The 23451-nt window shown below is 39.2% G+C and overlaps 1 protein-coding gene across 6 annotated transcripts in view; it reads right to left on the reverse strand.

The window, feature by feature from the left end:
* LOC123373646 overlaps positions 1-23451 on the reverse strand; it is an 85699-nt gene that overhangs the window by 54434 nt on the left and 7814 nt on the right. For all 6 annotated transcript variants that reach the window (XM_045022681.1, XM_045022683.1, XM_045022684.1 and 3 more), the window contains exons 6-14: positions 22624-22733; positions 21426-21548; positions 20500-20576; positions 18379-18596; positions 16895-17060; positions 15126-15332; positions 14302-14460; positions 3575-3655; positions 187-349 (exon numbers count right to left, since the gene is read on the reverse strand). In XM_045022681.1, the coding sequence (XP_044878616.1) occupies positions 187-349; positions 3575-3655; positions 14302-14460; positions 15126-15332; positions 16895-17060; positions 18379-18596; positions 20500-20576; positions 21426-21548; positions 22624-22733 (1304 nt within the window). The remainder of the gene's footprint in view (positions 1-186; positions 350-3574; positions 3656-14301; positions 14461-15125; positions 15333-16894; positions 17061-18378; positions 18597-20499; positions 20577-21425; positions 21549-22623; positions 22734-23451) is intronic.

Genomic DNA, 23451 nt, shown 5'->3' on the forward strand with positions numbered 1-23451 from the left:
TTCTTCAGATGCAAGTCCGAAGAAGTGGGTATTCACCCATGAAAGCTCATGCTGCAAAACATCTGTTAGTCTATAAGGTGCCACAGGATTCTTTGCTGCTTCTGTATCTTCAGGTAATTGTCAAGTCAGTTAATTTTAATATCTGCATATCTCTGATTAATCAGAAATACTTGTTGTGCTTTTTACCTGCATACCAAGAACCAGAAATTCCTGGGTATCTGCATACACCAGCCCTTCATCTATCCAGTAGCATATTGGGGAGGACAGGCTGCAGAGACATTTGCATCTCACTGGATCTCTTACACTCTCCTTTCGAGTATGTTGAAAATATTCATTCTTCTGTACACAACTAGGAAAACAATGCATTAGCACAAAGAGAGTTTGTAAAAGATGTTTGCAGGTGGTCAGACCCACACATTAAACAATAACTAATGATTTATTTAATGACCTTTAACTGAGCAGCAGATCATACCAATCCTATTTCTTTTAAATATAGAGACATGCAATATTTTTAGAAATCTTTATATATACACATGCTCTAGAGCAGGGGTCGGCAACCTTTCAGAAGTGGTGTGCTGAGTCTTCATTTAGTCACTCTAATTTAAGGTTTTGCTTGCCAGTAATACATTTTAACGTTTTTAGGTGGTGTCTTTCTATAAGTCTATAATATATAACTAAACTATTGTTGTATATAAAGTAAATAAGGTTTTTTAAAATGTTTAAGAAGCTTCATTTAAAGTTAAAATAAAATGCAGAGTCCCCCGGATCAGTGGCCAGGACCCGGGCAGTGTGAGTGCCACTGAAAATCCGCTTGCGTGCTGCCTTTGGCATGCATGCCATGGGTTGCCCACCCCTGCTCTAGAGACTGCATGCTCAGCTACTGCATTCTGGGCATCTAATTTGCTGTTTATGCATGATGTAACAAGGACGAGCACCCTTTAGGTCACTTGGCATTCCTAGGTCCACAATGGACATTGTCAGCTTCCTTGTGGCAATATTCAGTACGAGGAGTCTCAATTCCCTTTGTTCTTGACTTGGTGCAGAAACTGCTAATTCACTCCTGACCAATCTCCTCTGCAATCAGAATCCATTACCCTCTGAGGTGGGCTGAGAGCAATTAGCCCCAATTTAACAATCCCTGCTACATACATTTCAGGCCATCTTATAAAAGGCAAATTTTATTTTTTAAGTTCACATATTTTTAAAAAAATTATTAGCAAATTATTAAGACACAGGAAAACAATTTAGTAAAAGTTAGCTAGTAGTTAAACTCAGCCACACCTTAGACAGACATTGCTAAGTGGGCATTAAGCTGAAGTTACAATATATGGCAATATTAGCTATGGCAAGACAGAAAAAGTATTTTAGCTATTCCACAGCTCAGTGGTGCTCTCAGTTCAGTGTTGCAGGAGTGTATGTATACAAAGTGGTAGCCCTTTATTTAGTCATAAATTTCAAGTTATTTCAGTGGCATACATCATAGTAGTATGTATTCTCTTTAGAAATGGTCTTCTATCCTTTGAAAGAGAGATGAAAATTCTAGTCAGCCAACACACCATCGTGGGGTGATATCACTAGTGTGACAATAATACAATTATTTTTTCCTATTCGATAGCCCATTTGATTAAGTTAACTTTCAGTTCTAAACATAAAAACTCTTTTATATTGGCCTGTGTCAAAGTCCCATTTCCTTCCCAGTTTACATAGGTACTGGATGTACATTTAATTATGGAAAGAGATTCCTGCTGCTGAATTGCATGGATTACATATCTCTGAGCTAAAAACAAATCTAGGGTTGGTGTGATTTGATGCTAAATTGAAGGCTATTAAAAATTAATATTCCTAACACTGTGATGAATATAAACAATTAGTGTGGATCTGACCACCTGTGAACATCTTGTACAAACTCTTGCTTTCTATCACTGGTGCCTAATTCAGACAATAACAGCTGAAATGTGGGATCACAGTTTTTTTTAAACTGATGCCATAGTTGAAGAGGCTCATTTGTGCTTTATGTCAGATGTTGTATCTAGAAATATGAGGAAAGTATATTAAAGTACAATAAAATGCCATTGCTTAGTACCGTCAAACAAATAATTTACAGAACATTTGGCTCAAGTCATTCAGAAATTGTATTATATGACACTGATCCATTTATTAGATTCACTGTCATTCTAGATTTGGGATGTATTCAAGACAGACTCATTTGACAACATTAATTTTTTATTACTTTCAGTGTTACAATGAAAGCTGGTCAAAAAGTGGAATTTCTGTCCTGTGGGAAATTCTAATCTTTTGAAATTTGTTTGCATTCCAAATTGGAACAAAAATTTGAAATTCTCCCAAAAATGTATTTGGAAACATTGAAAGATTTCATTCTGATAAAGTATAAAATAATATTAAACATTAAATATAATATATATAATATATTAAATATATATAAATATACATATAAATCAATAATAAAACTGAAACAATTCATTTAAATATGGTAAAAATGTTGTCAAACAATTCATTTAAACACTTTTCCATCAAAAATGTGGCCAAAATCAACATTCCCATAAAAAGTTTCCATTTCAACAAAATTCCATTTTCAGACAGAAAACTGTTCCACTGAAAATTTTTCAACCAGTTCTAGTGATAACTGATATCTCATATTGCAAAAAGCCTTTGGAAATAATTTAAAAATTCAGCATTAGCAACCTGACTCTCTTGAGAGTATTTCTAACTAAAGTAGCAGTTTACTTACTGAGGAAAAGAAAATAGGAATAATAATAGTCAATGCTACTTAATGGCACATATCCGCCATTAGTTTAGGTGAGTCCCATGCAAGGCAACCTTTAATGTAACTACTAACATGAAGCTGAAGTTAAATTCGGGCTCTTCTTTCTCTTTAATAATCCCAAGATGTGCAGTTTCCTTATTGAACCAAGGCTAATACCTTTGTCAGTGCCCTGATCATTTCCTGCCTTAACTGTTGTAACTTTCTCTTCTCTGGGTTTCGCTGTCTCTCATTGGCTCCAGTCTGTCCAAAATGTCACTGTCAAACCAACCTTCCCCTCCTGCCACTGTGACCACTTCATCTCCCTCCCTCAATTCTTCCACTGACTTCCCATCTCTTACCACTACAAATTCAAATTCCTTGGCCTTACCTTGAAGGCCCTACTTATCATCTTGCTCCCTCCTTTATTACTGCTCTCACTTTCCCTAGCTCCATCCCACTTCCTATGCTCATCCCAATCTTTTCACTTTATTCCTCAGCTGCTCTCTTTTCCCCATTCTTGTTTTTGTACTTTCTTACAGACTACTCCATTCTCTTTCCTTGTTCTTATCCACCAGACAACACCTCTTGTCGCCTTATTAATTTTCTTCTGAACTGTGTGTCATTTTAGTTTGACTGTAAGCTGTATGGGGCAGGAAGCATGTATTAGCTACCTTTGTAAATTAGTGACGCTATCTAATTTTTAAAAATTCATTAATAAACAACTAGTTTAGAAAATAAAGAATGAATCAGAAAAAAACGTTTTCTGCTGCTAAAGCAACAGAAGCCCATCGGCAAATTAAGGAAACTCACGAGGCTAAGGGATGTTTTCTGTTTAAGTGCCGGTGTATTTCTTCAATCGTCCACACTGCTGCCCTACATGCAGGATCAGTTCTGAAATAAAAAATACCCCGGTGTGAAAATTTTAATGGGAGAATACATCTGGGGTGTGAATGCTCTCATGAGTTAATTGCAACAGTAACATATCTTTATTCCAGTGAAACGATTGAAAAGCCAGTATTCTGGAATTGTAAATGAGCAATGAAGAAGATGAGAGTGAGTGAGAGAAACCAGTGTAATGTTCTTGTTTCCCATAAATCTTTGAATATGCCTTGTGTGCCAAAAAGTTGGGCTGAAATCCAGAGCAAACCTAGTTATAAATATTGAAGTCCTCTCTCAGTTTGTACAGACGTAAAACTCTCTTTGGAAGCTTTGTGTTAGTAATACATCTGGTCAGAAAATATCACAAAGGTTGAAATTTCAATGAAAAATTGGTATTTCCCATTTTCCCACCATTTCTACTGAGGAAGATCTGAGGATCTGGTCCACAGAAGTTAGAGACTATGACTCCAATGCATAAATGGGATCTTAAATTCTTTCCTGAATTGGTACTAGAGTTAATCTAATCCACCTCTTGTCAATGCAGGATTGTTCCCTATATGTGGGTGAATACAATTGGAGGCTTTACCCCCCACACAATGTAGGGACTGCATTAATAAAAGAAACACTTAGTCTGGAACAGTAGCTACATCTTCTTCCTTCCCCCCTCCACCCCATACTAAGTTGTCTACACCCCTGTAGTACATTCTTTAATACTCTGCCCAAATATCTCAAAATGTAAATGGCCCTGCTACAAGGAAGTTTCTCCTCCTTAATTTCCTTTTATTATTCCTAGTGACCCCTCCCTTATGCTCAGCGCCGGCTCCAGGCACCAGCTCAGCAAGCAGGTGCTTGGGGTGGCCAAGGGGAAGGTGGCATGTCGGGCTCTTTGGCGGCGGGTCCCTCGGTCCCTCTCGGAGGGAAGGACCTGCCGCTGAAGAAGAAAGCGGCGCGATGGAGCTGCCGACGAAGTACTGCTGATTGCAGCTTTTTTTTTCCCCCCCACCGCTTGGGGCGGCAAAAAGCCTGGAGCCGGCCCTGCTTATGCCACCCTAAATAATTCCTGTTCCTCCTTGGTGTTTGTATACTACAATTGTCAACATTTATCACTGTTAATAGTTTGGGAAATCATGTGATTTGGCTAGTACAACATGGATGGTGAGAATACCTAACCCATACATCGCTCTTTATATTTTCAAAGCACTACACCTGGGTTTGTCAGCCATCCCAGAACGGACCCTGGCGGCTCAAGTAATCTGCAAATGGGAAGATTATTAGGTGGTGTTTTCAGAGCCCAGGAAGAAAATTAGCTATTGCTACACCGGAACAATCTCTGAGTATTAGTATTTAATAGGGTTGTTGATTAATCATAGCTAACTCACGCTTGTTAAAAAAAATGCATTAATTAAATTTGTGACTGAACTCCTTGGGGGAGAATTGTATGTCTCCTGCTCTGTTTTACCCACATTCTGCCATATATTTCATGTTATAGCAGTCTCGGATGATGACCCAGCTCATGTTGTTCATTTAAAGAACATTTTCACTGCAAATTTGACAAAATGCAAAGAAGGTTTCAATGTGAAATTTCTAAAGATAGCTACAGCACCCGACCCAAGACTTAAGAATCTGAAGTGCCTTCCAAAATCTGAGAGGGACGAGGTATGGAGCCTGCTTTCAGACGTCTTAAAAGAGCAACACTCTCATGAGGAAACTACAGAACCCAAACCACCACAAAAAAAAAAAATCACCTTCTGCTGGTGTCATCTGACTCAGATGATCAAAATGAACATGCGACAGTTTGCACTGCTTTAGATCATTATCAAGCAGAACCCATCATCAGCATGGATGCATATCCTCTGAAATGGTGGTTGAAGCATCAAGGGACATATGAATCTTTAGCACATCTGGCATGTAAATATCTTGTGATGCTGGCTACAACAATGCCATGCAAATGCCTGTCCTCACTTTCAGGTGACATTAGAAACAAGAACAGGCAGCATTATCTTCTGCAAATGTAAACAAACTTGCTTGCCTGAGCAATTGGCTGAACAAGAAGTAGGCCTGATTGGACTTATAGGCTCTAAAGTTTTACATTGCTTTATTTTTTAATGCAGTTTTTTTGTACATAATTCTACATTTGTAAGTTTGACTTTCATGATAAAGAGATTGCACTACAGTACTTGTATTGGGTGAATTGAAAAATATTATTTCTTTTGTTTTTTACAGTACAAATATTTGTAATAAAAATAAATATAAAGTGAGCACTATGCACTTTGTATTCTGTGTTGTAATAGAAATCAATATATTTGAAAATGTAGAAAACATCAAAATATTTAAATAAATGGTATTCTATTATTGTTTAACAGTACGATTAATCACGATTAATTTTTTTAATTGCTTGACAGCCCTAGTATTTAATATGTACATTACAGTAGCGCTCAGATGCCCTAATCGGGATCAGAACCCTCACGAATGATAGGTGCTGTACAAACACACATGACTATATAGTTCCTCACCTCTCTATTTCAGAGCTTTGGGGAACCTGCATCTCCTCCCACCCCAAACACTTTATGCATTTATGCATCTTCAAAGCTTTACAACATGACTACTAGCCTACTGGTAGATGAGAAATGACAAGAAACAACATGAAGCTCTCCATCCCCACAGAACACCTGAAATTTTAAATTGTATTTTGTAAGGGCCATTTCAGGGGAAATTTAGACTAAACCCGGAGGAGAAGTAGGTGTAAGAGGAGGCTGTAGGTTAATGCACTGTTTTCATTTCTGGAGATACAGGTTAAATCCTGGTGTAAATCACAAAAGAAATATGTTTGATGATCTCATCCTATAGTGGATGTTTTCCCACAGCACAATCCCCTCCCACCACAAGTCTAGTTTGAGTATCACTCAAGATAGGTTCAGGAATGGAGTGGCAGTACATAGGTCACAACTGAAATGGACAGACAGCGGACTAAGCAGAGCTGTTTGTGTGTTGGGGATAGGAACAGAGTAAGGAGAGCTGCAGGTCACAGCATTCTCACAGTTTTAAAACAGCACACCAAGGAAGTAACAAAAAAAAAAAAGGCACAGAAAAAAATAAAAGGTTGGGTAAAACCCCACAAACCCTATTTGGGCTGATGTGTTGTCCTGAGCTCCACTCTCAGGGAGGTGATGGCCTCTTGCCATGCCCGGCCGACATGGAATCCATGTCCTATGCCTTGAACACTCATTCCAGCACAGAAAAGAAAAATGACACAAATTATATATTGATGCACAAAGTCATCGACCTGCTACGTAACAGGACACAAGGCTAGATCTGCACTGTTTTGTGTGCGATCCCGTTGATTCAAAAATAAAACCCAAACTCTCTTATAGGAGTTTTCATTCTACTGGAATCATTCTAGAAACCGAAGCCTCCCTGAGTGATTCAGCCAACTTAATTTCTCTGTGCCTCAGTTCCCCATCTATAAAATGGCAATATTAAACTTCCTTCCCACCCCCCTCCTTTGTCTGTTTTCTCTATTTTGATTGTAAACTCTTCAGGGCATGGACTGACAAACTACATACGTACAGAACCTAGCACAATGGGGTGCTAAGCTCCACTGGGGCCTCTAGCTGCCACTGTAATACAAACAATAAATAAGAAAAAGTATCTTGTACTGAATGCTACTGAAGGGGAAATGTCATGGATGCCCAGAAGTATCAGACCTATTCTGTGTATGTAGTTCTTGGTTTTAAATATTATGGAAATGCAGCTTTTAAAATGCAAAGAGACTGATTGCACAACGGGACACCCTGTATCTCTATAATCAGTAGTACGCAACACCGAGTCACTGAGCTGTGGGGAGAGCTGCAAAATAACAAGCCATCTCCCACTCACCTAATCACAAAGTTAGAGAAAGAAGCAAAATAGTCAGGTTTGGCCAAGTGTGCTAGAATCTCATGCGTAAGCAAATTAATGTCTGCGATGAAGGAACAATGATTAATGTCTGTATCTCTGTCCCTGCTCATCTATTAAATCAGGATAATGTGCCGGTTCTTACTGAACATACAGTGCTATGAATTGCGAAATTAACATGTCATTTATCCACATAAATCTATGATGGGACTCCTTTATTGGCTCTGGATTTCATAACCTCCAGCAGCAAAGGGATTATTATAAAAGCTCTCCCACTGATACTGGAAATGCAGGGAGGGAGAATAACTCTAATTCATCTATTGCCCACATGGAGCACTGTCCCACCATTGTTAGTTAGAAGAAAAGTACTTAAATGCTTTCAGCTACATGGATGATTTATAGGCAGAGGTTTGTATTGTACATTTTAAGTGCAGTTCTGAAAGAAGATCTGTTCCTTGTTTGTATTCAATATTATACATAAAACCTTATTTTTGTCACTAAAGTGAGTAATACCTTTTGCTCCAATCAGCAGTGCGGAGACAACATAGCCATGAGCTGGATTCTATATCTCATGAACCATCAATAGAATTATTAACTGTGTTTCAAGTGCAAGGCCATATTCTGCCTGCACAATCTTTATTACCGGCAATGAGTACAAGCCCTAAGGAACTGAGCTAGACTTTCAGACCAAAGATCACGCTTGCAGGCCCAACTTTTTATTTGGAAACTGAACAGATAAATAGCGGCACTGAGGGTACATCTACTCTGCAGTCATGGGGTATGACTGCAGTATGTTTAGGCATACCTGAGCTAGCTTTAATATAATTAGCTCAGGTACCAACAGCAGTGAAGCCATAGCAGCCTGGGCTTCTGCGTAGGCTGTGTGATGCTGTATGGATTCCGGGGGACACTTGAGGATATTATGAATATTAATATTGTAAAATTGCAATGAGTTGTGGCAGATATGCCATGTAAGATATCTGCAAAAATGTTATAGTTTGCCAAATATGATAATCTCATTTATGTGTTTGTATCACATTGGTATATTGTGTTATAGATACGTATCTATGTCCATATTACAAAACTTATGCTATGCTTCTGGGTGACACCCCCAAACAGTTTGGAATCAGCTCTGCCTAGCCTGCTTGATGGCCCATTAAGGACCATCAGCTATACAACTGATGCATTGAGAGATGGCAGAGGACACAGAAAAGGCTTCCAAGCCATGTGCTGGGCAGCTTGTGTGGGAAACAAAGGAAGCACAGGTCGTGTGGCAAAAGACTATACAAGGCAGCTGTATATTCTCCATTTTGTCTTCAATCCTGCTTCTTACCTCTGGAGGAACTTTGCTACAAACCGAAGCTCTGAATAAAGGACTGAGTGACCCATCCAAACTGTGGATGTATTCCCGAGGGACTTTCACGCCAGCAAACCACCAGTACAGCTAGGAACCAGATATGTGGACTTTGAAGTTCTTGTATGTGTGTGACTGTGTTACCACTTAACATTTCTCTTCTTTCTTTCTTTAGTTTTTGACACTAAAGGATTGGCTGGCAGTGTGGTATTTTGGGTAAGTTCCAAACCTATACAGACCTGGTGATGTGGCTGACCCTTTGGGGTCAGAAGAACATTTTGTATACGTGAGCAGAGTTTAAAATAACTGTACTGGACCTAGGTGCTGATTGGGAGCCAGAGACTGGAATGCAATAAAGGGGCTGTGTGATTTCTTTTTTTGCTTCTTGATAACAGAGGCACAGTTTGTGACTGTTTGGGAGGTTTAATTTCAGTGTTACCCACGAGTCTTGGGAGTATCTGCTCTCCCTTTTGCAGCCTGCCCTGACCCTTGGCATTTCTAGGGAGGGCTGCCCCAGGCACCCCGGGTCACAGGCTATACCTGGGTAATCACTTGAGTGGCTAGCTAGCACTGAAGTCCATGCTGTCATAACGTCACTGCTATTGGTACCTGAAAACTAGCTCATGTATGTCTACACATGCTGCACTCACACCTCTGACTGCAGCACAGACATACCATGAGAGACACTAAACATGTACCCAATTATTTATAAAATCCCTTTCCAGAGTAGAATCACACTTTCAGAATATTTTGTTCTTATTTCATCTAAGGATCTCAAGCATAAAACAATCAGAGACAATAAGGACCAAGTTCTACCAGCTTTCAGATATACACTAGCACGTTGGTCTTGAGGCAAATGCATCAGCACTTGTTTTGTTCTTTTCTTACCTCCTATGGCTGTTTTTACTCTTCCCCTCATTTTATCCTTAACTTTCCACTCCACTGTCCAATATGTACATTAGACTCTCACTTCTAGGTGAGAAAGGGACAATACTTTGTCAAAATTAGTTCAGCCCCCATGGCCTTATCACTTTCTTGTTATTATTACTTGACCCTGGCTGCCTGTCTTTCATTAGAGTATTAGGACTTGGCTACATTTGCAAGTTACAGCACAATAAAGGAGTCCCAGGCGCCCTAGCTCACTCTCCATCCATACTGGCAAGGCACGTAGAGTGCTCTGACTCTGTGGCTACAGCGCTGCTGGTACTCCACCTTGGTGAGAGGAATAACATTTGCTGCACCCCCGCTGGAGTGCCGCAGCGCCAGTGTGAACAAGGTGTTGCGTTACTGCACTCTGACTGACCTCCGGAAACGTCCCATAATCCCCTTAAGTCAAGTGGCCACTCTTGTCATTGTTTTGAACTCCTGTAGGAATGCGGAAATGCCCTTTCAAAGCTCCGTTTCTGACAGCCGGCATGCAAGCCATTACTGGGAACGGTGTGTGTGTGTGTGAGAGAGAGAGGTGGGTGGGGGAGAGGAGGTCTGCTGCTGTCTGAACTTACAAGACAGCATGCTGACATGCTCTCCCCCCCCACCCCACATACACACAACACACTCCCTGTCACACTCCACCTCACTCCTCCCATTTTAAAAGCATGTTGCAGTCACTTGCATGCTGGGATAGCTGCCCATAATGCACCACTCCCAAAGCTGCTACAAGTGTCGCAAATGTGAACACGCCAATGCGCTTGAAGCTGTCAGTGTGGACAGATTGCAGCGCTTTCCCTACTGCACTCTATGAAGGCTGGTTTAACTCAAAGCGCTCTACATCTGCAAGTGTAGCCATGCCCTCGGTCAAGGGCAGCCTACTTAACAAGTATTTAGGACAGCTACTGGGTATCCTCAATCACCAATTACAACTGTGACAAATTCCTTAAACTGGTTCTGGCTAGCCCGGAAATTACCTTGGTGACTGTTTTTTTTTTTAAGTTTAATTCGTCTTCTTTTATAATGCACCCAATGTTTATAGTTAAAAACCTCCAGACTGTATATACATTGTAATTACAAGATACCAACAATAAACTTAGCATCATAGGCTTCTTTTGGTCCTGACTGTCATTGTTATTAAAGATCACATTGCACTGTTCTCAAGAATAGGATTGTTAACCTTGGTATCCTAACCACATTCTGGCTAAGGTTCTACTGACCTAAATTCCCTTCAGGATTTCAGCTGAATATATTGTCCTTCTTCATTTCCTGCCCTAAATTACCACACAATGTTGTTTTTGAGGTTATATGGTTCTGCTCTTTACCTTAGATCAGGGGTTCTCAAACTGGGGATCGGGACCCCTCAGGGGTCACAAGATTATTACATGGGGGGTTGCAAACTGTTAGGCTCCACCCCAAACCCCGTTTTGCTTCCAGCATTTATAATGGTATTAAATATATTTAAAAGTGTTTTTAATTTATAAGGGGGGGTCGCACTCAGAGGCTTGCTATGTGAAAGGGGTCACCAGTATAAAAGTTTGAGAATCACTGCCTTAGATGGTAGATGAAATGATGTTTGTGTGTGTTTTAAGCTTATAAAACCCTTGGGATCTTTCATGCCCAAAGATCCCAATAGAAATGTCAGACTGTTATAATTTATCTTGTAGAAGACCGGCAAATTTGTTTTCAGTTGAGAGGGTCCATTCCTTAAAACGCCCCACTTCATCACAAAATCAGAAACCTGGTCTTCTGTATGCTTCAAAATGCCTGCATGCCAGTTGTTCAACTCACCCAATTGGCAGGGATAAAAATTTCCAAAGTATTAATCCAAACTGATCATTGGGCATTAAGGGCGGATAAACCCATAAATCGCTTGGCTGATATTTTAACTGAAATTTTGCAACTCACTGAGCACATTGTTGGAAGCAATGATTTCCTGGCCAGAGTTAAGATGCCACAACAATAGTCCTCAGAGCTGAAAGGGGAACGGGGGCTTAATGTGGTGGGGAAAGAAAGCACAAACAACAGCTCCATTCTATATTGTGATAGTAAATCAGGCCTACAGTTTCTGCCTTAAGTGTGGTCTCTTCCACGTTTTGCTCATTGGAGATTTAAAGTAGACAATGGATTTGTCTGTCTCTGTCTCCAGGGTTTGCCTGGCCTCAGATTATTATGGTCTGCTATTCAGTCAGCTCCAAACGTGGAACAAAGTGAAAAGTAGCAGAAAAAATCACTTTATTAATTAAAATTATATAGGAAACAAAATTTATGAAGACATTTATTAATTGAAATCCATAGTAATGCTGCCTGTTGTGTCCCTTCAAATGATGAAAATGGGGTATAGTCACTAGTAACGAAAAGACCAAATTTTGAGAGAGGTAAGAATGGGGTACATGGCGAGGCAAAAGCAAACAAGCCAACTTTTTAGCCTGCCTCAAGCCAGCTTCAGGTTTTGCAAGACATTAATTGAAACAATTTATATTTAAAAATGCTCACACCAGTATTTGCACCTGGTCAGGCTGGTTATGCAAATGCATCTCTCTTTCCTGTTCCCTGGTCCCCCACATGGCTCCAAATCTGTTTTGCTGTTTATTTGCCTATGGCATCTTGACACAATCCTTGATTATAAACTCTCTCTGTACAATGCCCTCGTCAGGGCCTCTCGGCCCTACAGCAATATAAGGTAATAAAACTGCACACTCATAGGTGCAAACACCAATCAGACAGTAGGGTGTCGCTTGGCAGGTGGAATTACTGGGAGGAAAATGTGGCAACTGCAGAAAATGCAGCCCATTTATCATATGAGCTTCCTAAGCACCACACTAAGGCTATGTCTACACTGCAAACCTTACAACGGCGTGGCTGTGCCAGCCGTGCCGTTGTAAGGTGTGCTGTGCGGTTGCTCTTTATAACCGGGAGAGAGCTCTCCCGGTGACAAAGTAAAACCACCTCCAATGAGGGACAGTAACTTTGTCACCGGGAGCACAGCTCCCGTCGACAAAGCACTGACTACACCAGCAAATTTTGTCGTTAACATTTTTGTTGTTCAGGGTGGTGGGTTTTTTATACCTCTGAGTGACAAAAGTTTTAACGATGACAGTGCAGTGTTGACAAAACCTTAACTTTAAACAGTTCCAACTGGTAAGAAAAGCCCTATTAAAATTAAAATGTACATTTCTACTCCTTTTTCGTTAGCTGAATCTTTCTCCTTTCCTGCTTCTCTTGCCTTCAGTTAAGGCTACATCTACACTAGGGACCTTGCAGCGGCACAACTGTACCTCTGTAAGGTCTCCCATGTAGCTGTTCTATGCTGGCGGGAAAGAGCTCTCCTGATGGCATAATTAAACCACCCGTTACGAGTGGTGGTAGCTATATCACCAGGAGAGTGTCTCCCACCAACACAGAGCTGTTCACACGAGTTTTGTCAGTGAAACTTATGTCAGTCAAGGGGGTGCTTTTTCACACCCTGACTGACAAAAAGTTTGCTGACAAAAGCTATAATCAAGGCAGGCAGGGGAAGCAGCATCATTAGAAAGGAGAAAAACGTATATTACACATAAATGCCTTGGTTTTCAAGCAGTGGTAGGAAGGGAAACACAGGGATAGTGCAGTACATCCCCTTTATAGTGAAATCATGGTTTTTACAGAATAATTTCTCTGTAAAATGAGGTTCACACTAACAGGAATTACAACACATTTAAAGAAGTTGAGGCTTTCATACTAATTCACCAGAAACAGGTTTTGCTGGTAAGGAAATGGGGCTGTGGGAGAAAAAGAGAATTCTTGCAAACTTTTTCAGAGAGGAAGAAGCAGCGTGGACAAGACTTGAAGCCAGGAACTCCCGTATTACAATCCCAACACTGACAATTATGCCCCATTGCAGGCTACATCTAGACCACGCCGCCACTTGCCGCTACCTGTGCTTCCCCAGCTAGACTGCTATTTTTAGTGCACTATCTTGAACATTTCTAGAGCAAGTACATCTACACAGGCTGGGAATCTCATCCCCAGCTCCAACTGTAGGTGTAGCCTCAGTGTCTTCCTCTGTGGGGGTGTTTCTAGTTACCTATCTCACAGGGGACTGTCAGGATTAAGTAGTTGTTGTAAGGACAGTGCTTCAAATATGAAGAAAGGCTATTTTTATGATTAATGCATGAGGAGTTGGGAAATCTATAAGCAGCTCTGCCAGATTTTCTGACCTGTCTAGTCACTTCGCCTCTTTGGGCTTCACTTTTGCAATCTGGAAAACGAGCAGTAATAATACTAATCCACCTACCCAATAGCCATTAATATTAAGATTTGTAAAACACTTTGAACATTTTCAAGAATACACTCTTTGTCTTCACTTAATACCAAAACATCCTACCCATCTATTGTAATGAAAAGAAAAACAAACAAAAAACCCAAATACAACAGCGTGAGAAAAGTAGGCAATGAAGACAGGCTAGAAAGCAGTAAATGCTTAGCAAAATGGATGTAGTACCTCGCTGTGTAGACCCATATATCCCAAGAAGTCAGGAGGAAGTAAATTGTTCCATTGGTTCGATTATAGGCAAAGCTGAGAACTGACTGGAGCGGAGGATAGGGAGGCGGCAGCACGGTACATAACTTTGTCCCATTATGCAGAGAGAAAATTCGTAAACTTAGGAAAGAAAAACAGAAGAAAGTAGTAAAGGGAAAAGGTTAATGCAGTGTTGTTGTTTAATCAAGACACAGGGATGACACTTCAATTCATCCTCCCACAGTAACTTTAATGTTCCATGCAAACATCCCCTTTTAAATGTATGGGCCCTGTTATTTTAAAGTGAAAAATACCATGATTTTTCCACTCACTCTATGTTAAAAGCTCTCATAAGGTAATGCACTTCAATGTTGTTAAAAGTTGTGGTGCTATTTTTTCCAGTAATGCCAACATTTGAACGTTATAAACATGGGCAGGTACGCTGTTCCGCTCAGTTTGCACAATTTGGAGGTCTAAATAGGACACTGATACTTTTTGTGTGTGCGTGCGATTTTCATTAAGAATGTCACACAGGTATTTATTTTGACTAATATAACATAAATCTCAAATACTGAAAATTTGTAACCCATATTGAGTCAAGCAAGCAGATGTCTTCTCTATTTGATTAGTTTGTTACTTTACAGTTTTAACAGACGGTTGAATGTGGTTGAATATGGTGTTTATTAATACACACACTTTACTGTTTTTCTATTGCAAGTTTATTACTACCAGTGGAGATGCAATCCAACCAAAAACCCGGATCCGAACCACCTCAAACTTTCATTAGCACATGTAGTCACACATACCTGTTATCAGAGCCCATAGCTACCACCCTGCTGGATTTCCCATTGGCACCACAGAGGGACAGAGCCTTAATCTGACTGCTGACATGAGTCCAGAATTTGGTAAAATAGTTCAAGTCATACACATGAAGATTGCGGGCAGAAGAGCAGTACAACAACTTATCCTCAGTCAGGCCCATCCAAACAATTCCTTCAGTGAACAATGATAAACTAAACGAAAGATAAAATCCCCACAAGCCAAAGAAAATCATGAATTAAAGTAAGTCAGCAGCAAGTTACATCAATTACATTAGAGTCCAAGTTAAACTACGTGGGACATTTTTCAATGTTGACCATGTTCGGCTAAAAAGAATTCTTCACACCATACTCAAATTCTGACAATTCCCTGGATCTTATAATAGCCCTTTAGAAATTAGTAAAAATGATGTATTTTATTGAATCACTTACCACAGGGATCAGCAACCTTTGGCACATGGTCCTTCAGGGAAATCCCCTGGCAAGCCAGGATGGTTTGTTTACCACCCGTGTCCACAGATTTGGCCAACCGCAGCTCCCACTGGCCGCGGTTCACCGTTCCAGGCCAATGGGGGCTGCGGGAAGCGGCGCGGGCCGAGGGATGTGCTGGCCACCTCTTCCCACAGGCGAATTGCGGCCAGTGGGAGCTGCAATCAGCCAAACTTGCGGACGCTGCAGGTAAACAAACCGTCCTGGCCTGCCAGCAGATTTCCCTGATGGGCCGTGTGCCAAAGGTTGCCGATCCCTGACTTCAAGTCATTGATGTGAAGGTCTCCTTAAAAATCAGTTATATGGTATGGAGCCATGCAACTACAGGGCCAGTACCTCAAAGCAGACTCAGAGCTGTATAAATTATTTATGCCTTGGGAAAAGCCACACTCCTAACATTTTTTAAGAGGTAAAGATTTATTTATTTATAACCGTACAACAAAATACAAGCACATGAACTGTACATCTTATTTTTTCTTTATAAATTAAACACTTCTTGCCCACCATAGCTCTGGTATAAATACTCATAGAATTACAGTAGAACTCACTATTAAAGGTGAACTGTTCCTTTAATGAATAAGGCCCTGCGCTGCAAATACTTATGCATCTGTTTAACTTTACTCACCCAAATGCCTTTTTGTTTTGAATTTTCCATTAATTGTATTTAAAAAAATTCAAAGGTATTAAATGCTCGAAATCCAAACAAAACATTTTGGTTTGGGTTTCACCCAAATTGCTAGTGAACTGAAAAATCCATTATTTGCACAGCTCCAAACAGAAGCTGTGCTGAAGAAATCGTCACCATCTAATGAGATGAGAATAGCTGAGATACATAACTTTCTATTTAGCAGGGTTTCTTGCCTTATGGTCAGAGCACCTGGGCTTAGATCCTCAAAGATATTTAAGGTGCCTAACTCCCACTGAAATTAAATCCATTAGAGTTAACTGCTTAAATACCTTTGAGGATCTGGGCCCTGTTGCTATGAGATGGTGAGCACCTCTTGCAAGTTGAGTACTCTCAACTCCTCACAGGTTCAGCCCCAAAAGAATTGGAAAATAGAGTCAAACTACGGCAATATCCTTAGAGGCATATAATCTACAAAGATAGTTATCTTACTCCTTAAAGAGTCACTATTTATCCTTTGAAATTCATCCAACATACCATAAAATGCTGCAAATTCTAATGCTAGAAATTAGTTTTAACTTGATTATATTTCATTATTTGTAAGCAGTGAAACTTACATAAATTGTATGGCCTTTTTAAGTACCTGTAAAACAGCTCCATTGTATCCAGGGACCAGAGTTTCACTGTCCCATCCAAAGATCCAGAGATAAATAAAGACAAAGTGTTTGGGTGGAGGAGGATGTGTGTGACAGACCTCGTATGGCCATGAAACACATGCAACAAACAGCCCTGGTCATTCCAAGATTTTACTGGTTAAAATAAAACAATAACCATCAATCAGTAAATAAATGAGAATTAAATTATGAAGAAGCCAAAATAAACTACACTTCTTTCTCTCTGGTTATTTTACTGAGGACAACACCAAAAACCTGATTATTCTTTAAAAAACCCCACTAAAACTGTAATTTTGCTTTTGATCTAATACTGTATTTTCTCTCCCAAGTGCTAATGACATACTGTACTGTGAAGAAATGCACTTAGTTAACGAAGGAAGTCAATTCATGGGAGTAACGAACACTATGATTTCAGTGTTTTTGAAAAAACATCCATGACTTTAGTCCTTTTCATCATGAGCAGCCCTGATTTTCCTAATAATTATCATGAGAAAATCAAAACAGAGTGGTTGGGCATTTTCTCATGCTTTAGCCAGGGTACTGAAAAGGAGGCCAGATGCTTCTTTACTTGGAAAAGACTATAAAGTCTGGAAAGTAACGTTATCAATTACCATTCAGAATGTGCCTGTTATTCCCTTGAGGGCCATATATTTTCAAAAGAAAGAATGATTCCTGATAGAAAATAGTCAAATAAAAAACTATATCTTATAGAGTTCGTAAGATGATGAATGAAAAACACTACTGCTTAGCGGAATTGCTACTTCAAAATTTAGGTTGACAGGACGTACAGTTGGGCCCAATCCTTCAAAGGACCACGTCCTTCCATACCATGAAGCTGAAGGCATTTTGCATCTTTTAGGATGTGCTCAGCACCTTGCCATTATCCCAGAAAGTGATTCCTGGATTCAGTGGAGGATAATGGGAAGATATTTTTGGGAGATTAAATATTAATAAATAATGGATAAGCCATTCATCTGCTGAACTATTTTGAAATGTCTAGCAGATCTACATTCATAAAGAAGTCACACTTTATATGTTGAGATTTATGTTTGAGTTCAAATGTTAACAGATAACATTTCTATTTATGAAAATTCAGAGAAACACAGAAGATGATGATAGGTAAGAGTGAGGCCCATTAATTTCTGCACCTGTTACTGCAAGAAATCGATTATGTGACAGAACATGTAGCCCAGTCTTTGTGTTCCCCAGAGAGGCAATAACTACTAGATTCTCTGCCAATATGGCCTACGGAAAATTTCCTTCATGACTTCAAATGTGGGAGCAAGAATTGCTGTAGTTAAGTTTAGAATTAGAATGTCATTTATACACTGAAGCACTACTGCTGTTTTAAAATATTAGCATTGCTGTCTCATTAAAAACATATGGTAAAGTACTAAGAAACAAAGAAGTGTGATCATAGGCTCAGATGCTTTGTTCCTGTGTGCCACCTTACTTTCAGAGTCCCTGGAGGAGGTAAGCAAAGCATTGGAGTATGATGAATAGACACAGGAGAGAATGGTACTTTGGTGGGCATTGGTTAGCTGAAACAGTATATTCCCTTTGGTATCATAGCAGAAGAGATCGCAATTAGAAAAGCAATAAAGTCTTTGCATATTGACATCAAACTCCATATTTGTACACCAGATTTGCCTCATGTGTGGGAATTCTGCACTATATTTAAAAAAAGAAAAACATGATTAAGACTATGGCAACACAACTGTACACATTTAAATAAAATGATAGTCATTTGGTTTGTGAAGTTTTTTGCATACTACAAGATTACACAGTTCATTTTATGAAAGCTGCTGGATATATTTTATTTTTTTAAAAAGCATGGTTTCCTAGAAGCTGGTAATGAGCACGTTTCAACTGATTACAGTGTTCAAACAATTGTCTAATCATCACACACACTATGTTGGGAATATATAATGGTGTGTTTTAAAGGTTTTATTGACACTTGTTTGGCATGGCACATAACTAACTCATGGATTTACTACTGGTAAGCAAATCTGATTATCCCAAACAAATGCCAATAAAACTTTTATGGTATACCATCCCAGGCTAAATATGTTTACATAAAAACTATTTTAAAAAGATCACAGGGGTTATTTTTGTATTACTCTGCATGCAAAGCACTGGTGGCCAACCTGCGGCCTATCAGGGCAAGCTGCTGGTGGGCCGCCAGACTGTTTGTTTACATTTGCACAGCTGCCCACAGCTCCCAGTGGCCATGGTTCGCTGTTCCTGGCCAATGGGAGCTGCAGGAAGCGGTGCGGGCCTGGCCGTGGCCATTAGGAGCTGTGGGCAGCCATGAAAATGTAAACAAATGGTCTGGTGGCCTGCCAGCGGCTTGCCCTGATGGGCTGCGTGTGGCCCGCGGGACGCAGGTTGTCCGCCACTGCTGTAAAGCCAAGAGCCTTACTTATAATAAGTCCAAGTCTACTGGGTTCAGAAAGAGCCATGAAACCATCCTAAATACCTTCTTCTACATAAAAATTACACAAATTGAAAGTGCAAGATCTCAGTTTCCCAGGGCTAGAAGCTAGTCCTTGATCCCATCGAGAACCTGTGAATATTTACTTTCCAAAGATATAAAGCTACTGTTTCTAGTTCTCAATGCCATATGTAAATGGATTGTAAAATTAGATGTTTATTTATATAGAAAAGCTGACACTGGCCTAGGACAGAATTTACTTGTCCTGGGCCTCGGACCAGTATAATTTTTGGAAGCACAAGGCGGGGGTTTGAGGAATTTCACACTTGGGAGGAGAAGGGGAAATATTTTTCTGTCAGGGTAATTTGGAAAAAACAAAACAAAACAAAAAAAACCCACACGCAACCTGCTGGATGAAGCTACTTAGAGTTTCAGAATGTTGGAATAAATATAGGGGAGATGGATTAGTGGGCAGAGTGCAGGTGAGGCATTCAAAGGTGCATGATAAACTCACTTAGCACAAGGTTTTGAATAGAAATCACACAGCTATTACTTCCAGATATGCAGTGTATGTGTCTATAAATATTCACAATGTACAACCATTCATAAGAAGTTATATTAACATTATAAAAGCTGTCACAACAAAGATATACAATAGTTTGTCCTGGGGCTTGCTGAGAAAAGTGATATTAACACACATGCAAGTGTCACTTTTCACAGCAGACTTACTAGCTAGCTGGGAGGCTGTGAAAAGTGATTCTTGTATGTTTGTTAATACCACTTTTCACAGCCTCCCAGCTAGCTAGTAAGTCTGCTGTGAAAAATTATATTAATAACCATACAAATGTCACTTTTCAGAGCATTATTTTTATTATCGAGTCAGCAAAAAAAAAAAAAAACCAAATACACAAAAAAATCCGACATAAATTAATTATAATGATTTTGATGTGTATATGTGCATATTTATTTGTTTTTCCTAAAGTTAACTAAGTACTTTAGGAAATTAAGCATTTTAGGAAAAAGCGTCAGTGGGGCTACCAGCAAGAATTGGTGGCCGCAGTCTGAGACCACCAAAATATTTGTTGTGAGAACCCATGTACATAGTCACTTTCTAAACTCAAATAATTAACATCTGTTTACCTGGGGAATAGCTTGTAATTGGACATGTGAACTGCATCAGAGTAATCTGTACTCTCTGTTTCTTTAAACTTCCAGAACTAAAAGAAAAAAAGCATACAAAGACAATTTTGCAAGCTTGATTTGGTACTTGAGTCTAGAACTGGAAATCTGAATGTCAACTATCAAAAGCTTTTCAAGAAGCCATTAAGCTCTCCCATTATTTCCATACTGACAGACCTGAATGCTTCAAAAGACATAAGCCTAAAGTAAGAGCAGTGTTAATGAGAAAACATTTATGAAACTTTTAATTTGTTTTGACAGAAAAAAATTAAATTATGATCACATGAGATAATTTCATCACTTAAGAAATGCTTCTCAGCTGCACTGACTATTCTCTTTGTTCATCACGCCAACCCAGCTATTAGTGAAACTAAAGAAACCAGCCAATCTACAATATTTTTTCCTCATTTTCTTTTCAAAGTAAATAGAGTGTTGGTGAAAGGTGCAGAATTGACAAGGCTATAGACCTGTACTTATATATACACATAACAAGTATAACTAGGGCGGTGGCGATGCAAGTTTCAGCCCCAGTCATCTAATTGATCTTTATCCTGGAAGAAATCAACTCTAGTGGAGTGAGAAAGGTTTAGTTACCATAGTGCATTCAGATCCTTGATCTCTCTGCTGAGACTGCCACTAAGTTATGATAGTGTTTTTGTGATCTGGATATCTGACCACTAGAGAATTAATTGGCACAATCAAGCAGTTATCAGATGGTAACATCCTTCAGTCACTATTGACCAATGTTGGGCTCAAACCAGTGAATTAAGTGTGAAAGTTCCCCTGATCAAGGCATACAGTCTCCCTTTGCCCTACATTAAATTCATGCCTGTGCTTTCAAAATGTTGCACGAGACAACTCAAACCTCATCTGAGGTATTCCCTTACCTTTATGCCTTTGATTCCTCCTGTAATGAGTTCATCACTCACAGGATTGAATACCATAAGTGTCAACAGACGTGACTCCACGTTCTCTACTGAGCAGATCTCTTCATAATCCTTATTATACACCTTATGAAAAGAAAAGTGATGTTCACAAAGCATGTCAAAAAGGCTGTGGGTAATTAAGGCCCTGATCCAGCAAAGCATTGAAGTCGTCTCTTTCTAGACTTAGGCCTTTGAGAGCAAGGATATAATTCCCCAAAAGATATGGTACAAAACTTTTCAGAAACTTTGTCCTCATTGACAGACTATTTATTTGAATTTTTAAAATTAAATTATAAACAACAAATAAATGCGCATCATCCCCCACGGTGAATTCATAAATGGCAGGAATTAGAATTTTTAACCCTTTGTAAACTTTACTGTAGCGATGGAGAAAATTAGAGACATACAATTAATGGAGATAGGCACTTATGGGGTAATTTGGGCTGTATTTCTATCAATATATAGCTCCTCCATTGGTTTTCAGCTATTATGAGGACAAATCCTAAAATACTTAAAATAGATTAGATAGACAGATTAATCTAAGCTAAATAGATTCATCACACAAAGTGATGAAAAACATATTTCTCTCACCATAGTTCTACTAAACTTGTACTGCTTTCCATGCCAATAGTGGATGCAAAAATCAGCCATTCTTTCTCCTTTAAGAGTCTGTTGTTTTCTTGCAATGTGTAATGTCATACTAACCGTCAATGGAACTAGTTTAATAAACTATGATGAGAGAAACAACTGGGTCAATCTGTTGGCACAGTGATAATGCTGAGCTTTGCTGCACAGATAAACTGAGTTGGCACCTTGACCACAGGCTCTTGATTTTAAAATGGCAAAGGTGCAAATACTGCAGAGCAGAAATAAACAGCTCATGAGATGTAGAAAGTGCGGGCAGAATGAATTTGTATTACTCCAACAGCAGCTTCGGTTGGACTATTGGACAGTCAGAGGAGGGTATCCTGAATGGTCTGTAATTACTCTGCCCTATCCCCTTGCTGCCTGAATCCTGGATACTATGGTCCCAAATAAGGGATTTGAGACCTCTTCCTTCATGCATGAATAAGTTTAAACTGCCAACAGAGCTCACCAATAAACTCAAAATCAAAATAGCTGAAAAAAAATAAACACAGGAGATAGTAGGTGCTTTTACCTTAAGTGCATAGTCTCTTCTCAGTATAAAGTAAACATTGAATTTTTCACAGTAAATGATGCTTCTTACTATGTTGAATTGGTACTTGTGAAAACCCATTTCCCTTTTAACTAGAAAAAACAAAACAAAACCCAAAAATACAAAATCAAAACACAAACTGAAACAATGTCTAAGAAATCACTCATTTTCTTTTTCAGCACAGACTATCTTATAAAGTATAACATTTTGGTGCAGGTGAAAAATTGCCTACTTTTTTTTAAAATTTTATATATATATATATATATATATATATATATATTTCTACTTATCTTAGCAAATTTACTTAAAATAGCAAACAAAAAAAGTAATTTACATTTCATCAGTATTTTTCAAGGCTTCTCCTACTGTTTTTCAGACACTGGACTACACTTCTAAAAAACCACCTCCCTACGTTCTCCCTGTCTGATTGAAACTATGGTGTCTCAGATACCATTATAAGGTAACCTGGAACTGAGGATGTTTAAAGGTGACCACTGAAAAAACACATGCAAATTACAAGTTTGCTCATGCATTTCAATCTTTGAACATACAATCCCCATTTCTGTGCATGCAAATGTGTGTTTCTAAAAAACATATACATTTCGCAGGCACAGTTAGCATGGACATTTAAAAACATGGATCTTTTGGTTTGAATAAGACTATTCCTCCCAAATAGTATCCTGTGGCAAGTTCTTGCAGTGAAGTAACAATCTCTTGTAACAGGACAGTCTGATAACCACTGTTGCCACATAAATTCTTATGAAGGCTTGAATTCTTTCTGAGCCATGCTGCAGTTCCCATAGTTTTGAT

Source organism: Mauremys mutica, chromosome 7, assembly GCF_020497125.1.
Source record: "Mauremys mutica isolate MM-2020 ecotype Southern chromosome 7, ASM2049712v1, whole genome shotgun sequence".
In the NCBI taxonomy this organism is placed as follows: domain Eukaryota; kingdom Metazoa; phylum Chordata; order Testudines; family Geoemydidae; genus Mauremys; species Mauremys mutica.